The 14,780-nt window shown below is 41.8% G+C and overlaps 1 protein-coding gene across 1 annotated transcript in view; it reads left to right on the forward strand.

Annotated features, from left to right (window-relative positions):
- The window catches only part of Slc12a1 (solute carrier family 12 member 1), a 78,846-nt gene that overhangs the window by 16,558 nt on the left and 47,508 nt on the right, over positions 1–14,780 (forward strand). Inside the window, 4 exon segments of the mRNA XM_052183467.1 lie at positions 294–404; positions 786–897; positions 3,401–3,528; positions 7,922–8,006. Coding sequence (XP_052039427.1) covers positions 294–404; positions 786–897; positions 3,401–3,528; positions 7,922–8,006 — 436 coding nt within the window.

The following is a 14,780-nucleotide window of genomic DNA, read 5'->3' on the forward strand; positions in this document are numbered from 1 at the left end:
CACAACACAAAAGGTGTGGACATACATACATTTATTTAGTGCTGCAACAGCTCCCAAAACTGTGACTAGAAGGAATTTCTAACATCTCTAGCCCCTAGCCTTGCCTATCAAAGGCCTACATCACAGATAAAATTAGAATTCTTTTGACTTCTGGAACTTAGGAATATTTTATTTTCTTATTATCCTATGTAGTCTCAGGTTTTTGTGTACAATATCTCTTCTTGTTGAATGTTATAAGAAAGACTGAGTACAAAGAGCTATCTCTAATCATTTGAGTGATTCCCTCCTCCCAGGAGAGTGATTCAATGATGGTGGATCCAACCAATGACATCCGCATAATCGGTTCCATCACCGTGGTGATTCTTCTAGGAATCTCAGTAGCTGGGATGGAGTGGGAAGCTAAGGTAAGAATCTCAAAAGAACACTGTGAACGCTAAATAACAAGTGCTGGCCAGACCCTGAGTTAATCACAAGAACAGCTCCTTACCACAAGTTCACGCTAGGCAGGCATCATAACACTAAGCACCAAGTCTGGTCAAGACTGCCTTGTTTCACCTTGCGTGCTGCCATTGTGGTGACACAGCCAGCAAGACTGATGCAACTTCATGTGCAACCGTTGTTCAGTAACAGCAGCACTGCACACTGGAGACCCAGGTCTCATCCTCACTCGCTGAGCAGAGAGGAGGGCAATATACTAAGCTTCATCTGTGCAGTGAGAATGTCCAGATCCAAATAGTCTGTATCATTGCTGCTTCTAAGTTGACTCCTTCCCTGTGGTGTCACAGGCTCAAGTGATTCTCCTGGTCATTCTTCTCATTGCCATTGCAAACTTCTTCATTGGAACTGTCATCCCGTCCAACAATGAGAAGAAATCCAGAGGCTTCTTCAACTACCAAGGTAAGTGTGACCAGTCAGTCACCACTCAGTAAATGTGTCTATACTATTATTACCTGTCTCACCCCATCCCCAGCCACCAGAATTCCAGTGTGATCCAGGAAAGGACCTAGAACTGGATTCAGGAGGCCTCATTGAGTTAGGTCTTGACTCTCGATCATCAGCTGAACAGGTTATATATAACCTGTTCGATTCTTAGATTTCCCCCACTAAATGAATAATGACAACACCCTGAGGAAAGTTTAAAGTAAATATGCAAAGTATTTAACATTCAAAAGTAATTTTGAAAAGTCAATCTTTTTCAATGGAAGATGTGAAAGTCTCTTGTAAATCCTTGAATATTGGGTGGTCACTAGACGATTAAACAGTAAGAATAGAAGCTACATGTAGGGAAAGAAAACCTGGAGCTGGAGAAAATGATCAACCATTGCAGAACACGAACGTTAAATCAAGTCCTCTTGTCTTCCTGGGAGAGTCTGTAATGTCCAACCTTGCTGGACATAACCTGCTGAGACTAACTATCAAGCTTCCAAGCGTTATGGCTTAGCGGACTGGTGAGATTGCTTAGCCTTTCACAGCAGCTCATAACCTCTGTAACTCCAGCTCGAGGGGAATCTAGCACCCTCTTCTGGCCTCTGGAGGCACCAGGCAGTCACACAGCGTGTGCAGACATGCATACAAGGAAAAACACATACATTAAAAAAAAAAAGGTTATGGGTGAATTACTCGTGTATCTCCTTGTGATTCCCCCACAGCATGCACACTTGACATTTTCCTCTCCTGTTCTTCTTCTCCTACTTCCTTATTTTCTACCCTTGCTTACTCAAGTATACATGTACATGTGCATATATGTCACATACATGAATCATCATCTACATATTCATATCTTCACTATGCATTCAGTTGCCATTTCATATTCATGTCTTCGTTATATATTCAGTTGATAGTACCTGTGATGCACCCTCACCATTTTTAAAGCCATGTGGCTCTTTGATTTGCTTTTCTCTGCAGTGGTTATTTTATTTCTTTGGGCTTTAGTGTCCTTTCTTTTCTACCTATCCCCCACGTTGCATCTTCTGATGTTTTCAACTTTCTTTCCTCCATTTCTCACCCCACATTCCTTTGTCCAGTTTCTTTCTCTTCTTTCTGCTTTTTCTCAAGATTACTTCCTTTTCATCTAAGCAATTTGGTGACAGCCTCCAGCATTGTTAGTGTCTCGCCACGGTCTTATGCTTTGAGAATTTGGTAGAAAGACCCAAGGTCTGAACTCTTGAAGGAAGAGCTGAGACAGTAGAAGACTAGGAGCCACTCTGCTGTCCAGCCTCCCTCCCACTGCTCCCTACAGTTCCCAGAAGGTCTAGAAAGCCAGATTGTTTAAAGATACATTGACTTGAGGATGTGGCTATGAGAGGGGAGGTAAGTATATTTGTGAGGGAGCTAACATGCTCCTGTAAAAATTATGGTTGGGGGTGGTATTTATTTTTATGTATTTTAATGTAAACTGTTTTTCATACAGTGTACTCTGATTATGGTTTTTCCTCCTACAACTAACTCCTCCCTAATCCTCTCAATCTCCGCATAGACAGAACTCCTCTTTTTAGAAAACAGGAACAGAATAAAAAAAAAAAACTAAAAACAAAGAAAACTGTCTAGAAACACACACATTTACACACACACAAAAAATCCAGCAGGGCAGTGGTGACACTGACCTTCAATCCCAGCCCTCAGGAGACAGAGACAGGCAGATCTCTGAGTTTGAGGCCAGCCTGGTCTACAGAGTTCCAAGACAGCCAAGGCTTCACATTGGAACTCTGATTCAAATCCAACCAAACAAAAAACATTAAAACACAAAACTGAAAACCCATAATATTCAAGTAAAAGAAAGCAAGACTAAAAAAAAAAAAGTCCTAACAAAGCAATATAAGACAAAGTCTTAGCCAGGCAGTGGTGGCACACGCCTTTAATCCCAGCACTTGGGAGGCAGAGGGAGGTGGATTTCTGAGGCCAACCAGGTCTACCGAGTTCCAGGACAGCCAGGGTTATATAGAGAAACCCTGTCTCAAAAAAACAAAAAACAAAAACAAAAACAAAACCCAAGACAAAGTCTTTAAAAAATAGTGTTGTGTTTCCTTTGTGTTGGTCAACCACTGCTCCGCATGGGGCCTAGCCTGATGTGGTTCGTATGCTCAGTGAGACTCTTTTGGAAGAGACAATTTTTTCCTTCTGCAAGAATTTCTTATCCTTTTTCCATTTTTTTTGTACTCAAGAAGACAAACAAGGGTGGTTTCTAATGACATTTTCAAAACTGTCTAGATGTCTAAGACTTAAAAAGTGCACCTACAATGATAGACACCTCAGTACTCAGAAAAGAATGAGCAACAGTTTCAAGTTGACTCTGCTGCAATTCTAAGGATCTGTTTCCACTTAGAAATAAAGATGTCAAGAGTATAAGCTTCTACAGTGTGGAAAACCCAACACAGTGACGCTCCCCTCACTTCTATTTCAGCATCTATATTTGCGGAAAACTTTGGGCCAAGCTTCACAAAGGGTGAAGGCTTCTTCTCGGTCTTTGCCATCTTTTTCCCCGCTGCTACTGGGATTCTTGCTGGTGCCAACATCTCTGGAGACCTGGAGGTATGTAGTTTCCTCTGCTTTGCAGCTCTGATGGTGGAGCATGAGAAGCTGTATAACTAAATATGATTTACAACATGACAAGTCCCAGAGACTCAAGAATGAAGGTTTCTACACTATTTCCTGGTTATTTACAAGACCTTTCTCACTCTCGCTCCTTTCATTCTATATACGTCCTTCTAACAATAGAGTGCAATTCTATGTTCGGTGGCACCCACAAACAGTACATTCACAGTAGGTCATTTTCCAATCAAACAAACAGAGTTCAGTGAGTTACTATGAGAATCATACCTTTCCCTCTATAATGGATAAGAATGCAAGACATTTGGAGAAAAACAAAACAAGCAACAACCAGCCACATGAACACTTAGACCTCAGCTCACAGCATTCTCTACTAAGTGCTACGGGGATTGCTGTATCAGCTACAATTGTGATTTTCATATTTTATAGAGGATCACTTATTAGCTACAGCCAAAACAAAATCAGACTTTTTGTTTCTTGCTCATATATGTTGGAGATCATAGGCCATCCAAAAAAACTTAGAAAATCCACTTCAAAGGGCATCGCAGGGACTTAGAGAACCATCCTGTGTCACCTCTACCTTGAGGTTTATCCCCATCTTCAAGGTCCTAGATGATTAACCACTTCCTCATTCACACTCTACCTCATAAGCAGGGCACTGGGGTCATAAAGGACAGCTTCCATGAATCACTTCTGCTGATATCCCTTTGGTCTGGAGTTTGACTATGTCTTTACCTAGCTTCAAAGGATTCTACGAAACACATTCTGAAAAAGAGCTACTCTGTACCCCAATAAAGTCTGAGGGGTTCCAATATTACAAGGAGAAGGCTTAGGAGACAATAAGAGTTTCTTTTGAAATAAAGGATACTGGCTTTACCTCATACACACAGAAAAGAAGACACAAATCTTAACTCAACATACTTATAAGAAATTTCAGGAGATGAGTATTTGCAAGAGTCATCAGGTGATATGTATTAAATGAAAAACATGCATGGGCCAATCAGTGGGGTTGTAAAACAAAGATACCAAACAAAGAGCTGTTCGTTTGGTCAGGATTGGTTTCTTCAAAGTGGAACTTGAGCGGAAAGGCTAGAAGTTGACTGCTAGGGAAGAACAAGGCAGTCCTGGGCCAAAGAAGCAAGCAGAGTCCAGTGTGAGAAACCTGGGGACAGCAGGGAGTCTCTTGCTTGACACTTAAAGAAAACCTGAGGAGGCCGGAGAGCCTCATAAGCTTCCCTCTCGGGGAGCTGCGGGGAGATGCTCTCTGTGGAGTCAACTCGGTGGAAGCAGGGGGACTTTGCCTTTGGGTTGATGCATTGTATATCTTCCAATGGCATGGTCTTAGTAGATGCTGGCCGAGTGAGTGAGTTAGGCATTTGCATTTGTTATACTAGTGACCCACCGTCGTGGTAAATTCTTGAGCTTAGAGTCGATGGCAGAAGGAAGGTTATGCCAAAAGTTCAAAAGTCAAAACCTTGTTCAAAATGGCTCACCTCCTTCCTCACTTAATAACATTTAGTTCTGAACTCCTATTTTCTCTCTACCTAGGAAAGTTCACTGATATTAGCTTCCAGAAGCTACCGGCAGGCTTTTAAATTGGAAACTATTGTACTTTCTTTAGACTCCTTAAAAACAAGGTGCTTAGTCAATTCGTCTTACTTCATGCCTGAATTAAGGCCATTCAGGAGAGGGTCAGAAGCTTTGCTTTTGTTAGAGTTAGAAACAATGGAAAGTATGTCTTTTACTATAAGCCATTATAGGTTCTATTCCATTCTGTTCTTTTAACATGGGTTTCACCTTATTGGATTGATTTTATGACATAGTACATGAGGAAGGGATTTAGCAGATAAAGTTAAAACAGGTGGCTTCCACCCCCTATCCAGTTATGCTCAAATGAAGTTGCTTTCATCACCCAGATCCCATGAAACTTGTGTGGGGTGAGCATGTGCCTGCTTGTGTTTGTGTGTGTGTGTGTGTGTGTGTGTGTGTGTGTGTGTGTGTGTGTTTCAATATGGACACTTGGTTTTGTTTTGATATACTGGAATCTGGGGGTCACCAACCAGGCTAGATTGGCTGGCCACTGAGCTCCAGCCATCCACCTGCCTCACCTCCCCAGTGCTCAGATTGTCCGTGTGCCCAACACCTATTTGTTTCTTCTTTTAAACATGGATTTTAATAATTGAAGTCAGACCCTCACGCTTTTGCAACCAACACTTTCTGAGCCACCTCCAAGTTCCCAATACATTCCCAAACAATCAAATACAATGAAAACACCGTGCCAATTAGGAGATTAAGTAAGGTCCATCTCAGCCCCTTTGTCCTCTTCTCCTTTCTAGGAGCTGTTGTGCAGCACACGCCTGCTCGTTGGCACTGGAGACAATAGTATGGGGGAAGAGTCTAGATACAGATGTACCAGCAACACGCTTTATGCAGATGTTCCTAGAAGAAGTGGGGGGATGTGGATTGACAGCTTCGTAGAGCTCGTTACACCCACACAGGGCGGTTTTGCTTGGTTAGGTCATGATCTCCAGTGGTCAGGTTGCATCTGCATTCAGCAAGTATGAAGTTTTTGATTGACTTGATCATCATATTTAAGGTTTAAAAACCAATGCTCAAATTTCTTTTGCCTATATTGATTGCACCAGGAGACTACTGTCTGCTGGAATTGTACTTTTCTTTAGTTGGTATTTATTGACTTCTTTGAATGCCAGGTAACTGCCCTGTATAAGAAAATCATGCTTGAAAACATTTGGGGGTTTTTTGTTTGTTTGTTTTTGTTTTTTAGATTTATTTATTTATTATATGTGAGTACACTGTAGCTGTCTTCAGACACACCAGAAGAGGGCGTCAGATCTCATTACAGATGGTTGTGAGCCACCATGTGGTTGCTGGGATTTGTACTCAGGACCTTCAGAAGAGCAATCAATGCTCTTAACCACTGAGCCATCTCTCCAGCCCCGCTTGAAAACATTTGTGTAAAAACTGAATTAAACATAATTCGATATGCTGCTTGAAAGTTGGTTTGATATAATTTAGCAGTCCTTTTTCCAAATCATGTATAATGTGGTGAATTCAGTATCATGTGGGCTCAATTCAATGTATGTCCATACATTTATAAGCAAGAGTAAAGCTCACATGCTGGCATAGACTTGACCTTACCTTGTAAAATGAAGACTGCTGAGGAACTGGAGAATTTAGTAGATGATTCCTTTTGCTCAGCCAGAAAGGTTTTTCATTTGGTTGTGTTCTTTTTGATTGTTTCAATTAGAGACAAGCCTAAGCTCAATATAAAACACATTTATACCCAGATATTGTCAATATGCCTGATAGGTTTGTGTGTCTGATGCATCTACCCCTCCCCCCATTCACAAGGAAACAGAGATCTTTTGTACTTCTATAAATGCCCCTTCCGATGGGAGTTCAACGCTCTTTAGTTAAGCACTGAGTTTTTGTTTATTTGTTTTTGTTTTTTAGCATTTGGATTTGTTTATTAAAAATAGAATTACTTCTCTCCCTTTTTAAATTGAAAATAGATTTTTTTCATTTGATATATTTTGATTATAGTTTCTCCTCTGCCTGCTACTCCCAATTCCTCCCCACCTCCTCTACCATCCAGATCCATTCTCTTTCCATCTCTTTTTAGAAAACAACAGGCACTAAGGGATAATAATAAAATGAAATAAGATAAAACAAAACAAAACAAATATAGAATAACCAAACAAGAAAAGGAGTCAAAATAATCACCACACACACACACACACACACACAATGCATATAGACACAGAGATATACATATTCACAGACACAAGAATCCCATGAAAACCCAAAACTAGAAGCCAAGATATATCCATAAGGGACTTGTAAGACCAAAACAAACAAACAAACGAACGTAACGTCACAAGACAAAGAACCTCCAAGCCTTTGAGATGGTTTTGTGCTGGCCATCTACTGCTGTGCAGTGAGAGTGGTTTGTTTCCCCAGTGAGACTCCCTTGGAGAAAACTAATTTCCCATTTGCAAGTGGCTATCAACCAGAGATTACTTCCGGGTCAGGGATGGGGTCACGTGCCACTTCTCTTTTCAGCTCTAGGACCCCACAGACTGGTGCAAGCTCTGTGCGTTTGTAGGCAGCACCAGGTTTTATAGTCTATTGTTCGCTCATGACTCCTTAGGGGGCTGCGTATCAGCTGTTTACATCATTATTCACAACAGCAGCGAAATCACGCTTATGAAGTAACAATACATAATTTTATGGTTGGGGGTCACCACAACATGAAGAAGTGTTTTAAAGGGTCGCAGCATCTAGAAGGTTGAGAACCTGCTAGCCCTCTGATCATTATTAGGTCTATTCTCTCCTCTGAATATTTTTTCCACAGGATCCCCAGGATGCCATCCCCAGAGGGACCATGCTGGCCATCTTCATCACCACCGTTGCCTACATAGGAGTTGCTATTTGTGTAGGTAAGAGGAACATCTCTGACCTCAGAATTGCAAAGAGCCCGGTGGTTCTTTGTGTCTAATGGATTTCAATGGAACATAAGTAAGCAAAAAGGTGTTTTTTGTGTTTTGTTTTTTAATGCAGCAAATTCACTTCCTTTCTTGGTACTGAAGGGTTTGTATGGGGGGTGGGTGATACAATTGAAATGCAGGGCAGGAGTCTTCCTATCACTGCCTGCCTTGCCACCCTTGGTGACGGTAGTGCTGAGAAAGCTATCACTCCCAACACTCTGTTCTCTCGCCCAGTACGGTAAGTGAGAACCAGAGCAGAGCAAAGTAGGAAAAAGAAAAAAATCAAACAAAACCCAAACCCAAACATGGCAAAGGAAATCGTGAAAGATGGAGAATTCACAACAATATCGCCAACTTGGAAGTGTCATTGACACCAAATGCCAGGAAATCAGAGCAGCCCCAGCTGTTAGCAGTGTGGGAGCCAGCTCAGTGATTCTGGGCCAGCAGAGCATGCATATGTGCCTTTTCCCTCTGCTTACAAGGCAAGCTTTGTTTCCACCTGCTGCCTCAAGCCACGCCTCCTCTTAGGACATGCTGCCTTAAGCCACGCCTCCTCTTAGGACCTGCTGCCTCAAGCCACGCCTCCTCTTAGGACCTGCTGCCTCAAGCCACGCCTCCTCTTTGGACATGCTGTCTTAAGCCACTCCTCTTCTTAGGGCCACTGCAGGCTTACACCATAGTGGGAGGAAGGAATATATTTTCCAACAGGCAGAGAAGAAACCTTCTTCAGTGCATAGTGAGGATTGCAGGTCCAGGTTAGACAACCAGGGAAGCCTGGTGGCTATTTGACCAAAGAGTAAACTCCAGTAGTCCTCTGTTTAGTATAAGAAAAATTGGGAGAGTCTGTATGTCTTAAATTGGTTTCTGAAGGAAAAATGAAAACCAAAAAGCAAAAGGCTAAGACTGTTGCCTATCTTGATGCATCTTGTACAAGGAACCTGGTAAGGTGATTCACTGTCCTGTGGCGTTCCGGGCTGAGTTACACAGGAGGACATTTTCTCATTCAACGCCTTAGGACATCAACAACTAAAGAATAACACTGAAACCACCTGAATTTAAGTCTTCCAAACATGGTTTTAGGCGAGCATATGTGTGCTTAAGAAGTAGAAAAGTTGAGGGACTGAGTAGCTAGAGAGCTCATCTGAGAGGCTCTTTGAGTGTCAGGTGGCAATTTGTGTCTATACTTTGCCAGGCCATGAAGACCTGTCATAAAGAATCGTTAACAGTGGCTCATGGCCTGGTGTCTCAGGAGTTGGGACAGATCTGTTATGCAGGTCACAAAATGTGCTGTTCCAAAAGGACGGTTGGATGTAAAGTGACCAGTACAAAGAGGCAAAATCTAAGTGGATGATTTTTCTTAACAATCAGCAGTAAGTTCAGTGTACAGAGAGGCTGGTAGGTCACCTTTCAAGCCTGTGATAAAATGCTTTAGGAAAATCATGATTGACAAGAATATAGTTAATTCTCACCCCCCTGTAAAAAAAAAATTCCCTTTCTCTCTCTCCCCATATCTATCATCTATCTACTATCTATTTATCTGTGATAGATGTATGTTCACGTGTGTTTGTATGAATGTGCATTTGTGAGTGCAGATGCATGCATACCAGGAAGTGCATGAAGATCAAAGGATGTCTCAGGTAGATCCTTGCCTTCCCCTCAATCGAAACAGGGTTCCTTTGTTGCTGAGTGCTGTGCTCGCCAGTCTAGGTGACCCGCCGGCTTGCAGACAGTCACTTGCTCCCCTTCCCATCTCAGCACGGGAGCACTGTGACACCAGGCCTAGCTCTACACGGGCTCTAAGGGTTCAGATGAAGGTGTCCACGTATGTGCAGTGAGCACTTTACTGGCCGAGCCATGTCTCTAGCTCCTGCCCTAATGGAAAGGCTTATCTAGAGTTAGAACCAGTGACTTCTCACACCAGAAGCAAAAAGTATACACACCCTCAGACCAGTGAGACACCTTGGGAGCTGTCTGAAAGGTAGTAGTAATAAAAGACCACACTGGCTGAAGTGAAAAAGCAAAACGAACAGTTTTATTAGTTGACATTTGACTTACAAAGAATCTATCGTTTATAGTTTTTTTTAAACCCTTACATATAGTTTACATGTATATCTATATATTTCAATAACTATTAACTAATGGCAGAGATTATAGTCAGAAAAACTCATAGGAACAGTAAAAATTAAAATATATAGTCTCTTTTCTTCATTTCATTTTCTTGATATCTTTTCATATGTGTCATGGTGTCTTCTTCTCCACACCCCTGTGGCACTTTCCTACACCCTTTCCCTCCATCTGTTACACTGTTCCCTCCCCCTAAATAATTCCCTCTCTACTTTCCCATCATATATGTGTATATGTGTAGGCATATGTCTACATCTGCAACTACATATATGTGTAGGTATGTATGTAGATGCACACAGATTTAGATCTAGATTCTCATATGAAAGGAAACTTGGAATCTCTATCTTTCTGCATCTCTTATTTTGCTTGTCATGATGATTTCTAGTTTCAGCATTTTCTGTCCAGTAATATCTTCTTCTTCTTTCTTCTTCTCCTTCTCCTTCTCCTTCTCCTTCTCCTTCTCCTTCTCCTTCTCCTTCTCCTTCTCCTTCTCCTTCTCCTTCTCCTTCTCCTTCTCCTTCTCCTTCTCCTTCTCCTTCTCCTTCTCCTTCTCCTTCTCCTTCTCCTTCTCCTTCTTCTTCTTCTTCTTCTTCTTCTTCTTCTTCTTCTTCTTCTTCTTCTTCTTCACACTTGTTGTTCATGAGAAGGACCGAGTTTCAGTTCCTAGAACCTACATGGTGACTCCCAACCATCTGTGACTCCATTTTTTAGGGACTCCAGTGCCTTTTTCTGACCTCTGCAGAGACCAGGCACATACATGGCACACATAAATACATGCAGGCAAAGCGTACATACACATAAAAAGAAATAAGTAAATCTAAAACAAAGTTTTGTTTTTTAATACAATTCTGTTTCTAAGAATCTACCCTGGAGCAATATTCTAAGATTTAGAAGAAAAAGTTAATGCATAAAGATATTCATCAGACAATGTTTAGGATATAGAATAATGGAAGTATTCAAATGTGTGAAATTAATGAAATAGAAAGAAGTCTGATTGTCTCATCATTAATATTAATGGTTACTTAGGAAATATTAATATTTTATCCAAACATTGCCTTATTAGTTATTTTGTTCAGCTCGCATACAAGGAGATGTTTCCCATTACAACATCCACATTTGTCAGTACACTTGGCTCTGAGTAGTCCCATCCTCCCCTGTGTCTTCTCCCTGCCTCTCTCTTCCCCATGTCACATTTCCTCTTACCTGTGTCCCATTAGCCTCTCTATTTATCACGCTCATTCTCTCATAATCTCCATTCTAGCTATATGACCTACAAACACACGCATACACACACGTGCATGTATAATTTTAAATCCAGGTTCTATGTCTGAAAGAAAACATGCGATATTTGTCTTTCTGAGCCTGGTTTGTGTCACTTAGCGTAATGATTTTCAAACGTGTCCATTTTTTGGCCACTTTCCTAATTTCATTTTCCTTTCTGACAGCACAAAATTCCACTGTTTAGACATTTTCTTAAACATAGCACATTTTCTGCATCCCTTTGTATACAGCTAGACATTGAAGCTATTTCCACATCCTGACTACGGTGGACTAAGCAGCTGTAAGCATTGGTATGCATGTATCTTTGTGATATGTCTACCTAAAACCTCTTGGTATATATCCAAGAGTATATATGGGTCGTATAATCGATCTATTTTCAGTTTCTTAAGCAATATTCATCCTGGCTTCCATAAGGGACTACACAAGTCTACATTCCCACTAACAGTGACTAAGAGCTCATCTTTCTCCAAATCCCCCTCAGTCCATGTCGTTCTTTGCTTTCTTTTTTTCTAAATTAATTTTATGTTTTGATATTATACTATAATTCCACGACTCCCTGCCCTTTTTTGTGTATGATGTTCCTTTAAGCCTCCTCTGCAGCGCGGGCTTGGCGAACATTACTGCCTTAGTCTGTGCCGGTTGTGAGATGCCCTTGTTTCCCTGTTGATTCTAAAAGATAACTTTGGTGTCTATGGCAGTCTTGGTCGACAGTTACTTGCTTTGGAATATTTCAAGTTTTCTCAGCTTTAAGGGTAGCCTGTGGGATGTCTGATGCTCTTCTGTTGCTTCTGCCTTTGTAGGTGAATTGGCACCACCCCTTTACAGGTTTGAAAATGCCCTTTGCTCTGTATTTTTGGCATCTTGATGGAGAATCTTATCCCCTCACATCTATTTGGAGCCTTAAATGTTTCTGGAGCTTGAATGCCTGTATCTTTCTCTGAATTTAGAGAATCTCTGTTATAATTGGTAGATTTTTTTTACACCTTTAGTGCTGGCCCTTTCTTCTGTGCTGTGGGTTCTGAGTTGTAGTGCCTTGTTCATATCCCAGAGCCCTGGGTGTGGCCAGGCTTGTTCGCTGCCTGGGTTCCTGTGCTGACATCTGAGGGCTGCGCTCCATCGACCCCCACCCTTCATCTCTGACATTCTTCCCTCTGCCTGCCAGGTTTCCTGGGACGAGTCCTGCGGGCAATGCTTATTTCAACCACTGGGTTTTTCATTTCCAGAGCTTCTGTGTTTTCGTTTTGCTTGTTTTGTTTTGCTTTCCAAAAATCTCAGTTTCCTTGCTGATGTTTTCACCTCTGTTGCTGATCTTCTCTGTTTTTTTTTTTTTTTTCTGTGTTTGCTGTTTCCTCTCTGTGGCCAAATTCACCAAATTCATCAAATTCATCTGACAATTTGTAATTTCTTTTAGGATATTGATCATATTTACCCAACAACTGAAGTTGTCGCCCAGCATTTTGTTTATCTTGGTGTCCTTGTGTTTAACACTTGTGGCGTTAAGGTCTCTTGGAAGAGTCATGCTGCTGGCTTTTTGAAGTTTCTTTTGTTCCTCTGTTGTAATTTATGCATCTCCTGGTTTAGATATCTCTTTTGGATGCTTTTTTTTTTTTTTTTTTTAAGAGGAAGGTCTTTCTTATTTAGTCATTTGCTCTTGTAGTCTCAGTCCCTACTACCAATCAAGAAGGAGGGAACAAAACTCTGTAACCACAAAAACATCAAGCCATGGGAAACACAGAAATCCATCTAATGTCATTTACAGCCACTGACAGATACATCACCAGTGACCATGAACTGAGGATGACTTTCCTTCAGAATATGACACAGAATGAGAAATAAATGAGATGCAGAAGAGTTGGAGAAAGATGAAAATGAGGAGGAGAAGGAGAGGGGAGAAGAGAGAGGAAAAGAAGAGAATTCAAGGGAAAAATACTTCCTGATTGTGAAAAAATTCAAAATCAAATGGAATCAATATAATAAATAAGATAAAATATTAAAAAGCAAACATGGGAGTGTTAAGAGAAAAACATTCTGGGTTGGAGAGACGGCTAAGTAGGTGTAAAGAGCACACGCTGCTGTTGCAGAGGACCCAGGTTCGGTTCCCGGCACCCACAATGGGTGGCTCACAACCACCTGTATCTCCAACTCTAGAAGACCAAATGCCTGTGACCTCTGTGAGCACCTCCACTCATGTGCACACAGGTGCATAGACAAACACAGACACATAATTGAAAAGAAATCTGTTTTTAAAAAGTCAATAAGGCAAATTTAAGATGCTATAAAATGGTGGGGGGGGGGGGAGGGGAAGAGAAGAACCAGAAAAGAAACAAAGAAAAAAATGTCACCCCCAAGGTAAGGACTAAAAAAAAAAAAGCATAAAATAAAATGAATATATGAAAAATAAATATAAATATTAAAAAGTTTCAAAAATATAATTCAATGAGGATGCTGCTAAATATACAGGAAAGGAGAAAAAGGGAATCACACAGTGGGTGGAAAACGATATTAGAGTGGCTTCTGTCTGGGTCTTCAGAACCAAATGGCTAGTTATAAGCCTTAGGGGAGGGGAGGAGGTTGCACTGTGGACCCGGTCTCTCCTCTGGTTTATACTGCTGTTGTCTGTACTGAACTAGTACCTGCACCTGCAGACTGCACTCTGCAGCAGCTGTTTCCCTTCTGAGGGCATCGGGGACCTCTGCTGGTCACTCCGTTCTTCTGTAAGCTGGATGGGTTCTCTCTCTCTCTTGAGACTCTCAGACCATGGATGAGCCTGCTCTTGTAGAAGGATGTCTCCTAGATGCACGGTGTGTGTGTGTGTGTGTGTGTGTGTGTGTGTGTGTGTGTGTGTGTGTGTGTGATAGGAGCAACCACAGGGCTGAGATGGAGGCAGGGGACCTCACTTGGCACTGCCAAGAACTGCCGAGGGCTGGACGGTGTGGCTGTTGGTTTTACCCCTAGAACTCTGAATCTCATAGGCAAAACAGGATCTCTCTCATTGCTGCTGCCTCATGGGCCAGTGAAATCCTTGTCTTTCCAAATAGTACAAGGGGACTTAAGCGCAGGAGGGCTGGGCTTGTCCGGAGCCAGGATGGGGGTGGGAGTAGGGGTGGGGATACTGCCCGATCTTCACCCAGCTTATCTTTTGGAAGTGGTTTTCGAAGTCTCTTTACCCAGCTGTTCCGGACCTAACTGCGCAGGCGCGGCTCTGCTGGGCCGGTTTCCGTGCAGCGATGCCTCTGTGCTCAGTTATTTTCCTTTCCTCACTTCACCGATTCCCTACGCTTTCCCCACATTTCTGTTTGGGATGAAGTCTAATATTTTGTA

This window comes from Apodemus sylvaticus, chromosome 5 (genome assembly GCF_947179515.1).
Source record: "Apodemus sylvaticus chromosome 5, mApoSyl1.1, whole genome shotgun sequence".
NCBI classification, from domain to species: domain Eukaryota; kingdom Metazoa; phylum Chordata; class Mammalia; order Rodentia; family Muridae; genus Apodemus; species Apodemus sylvaticus.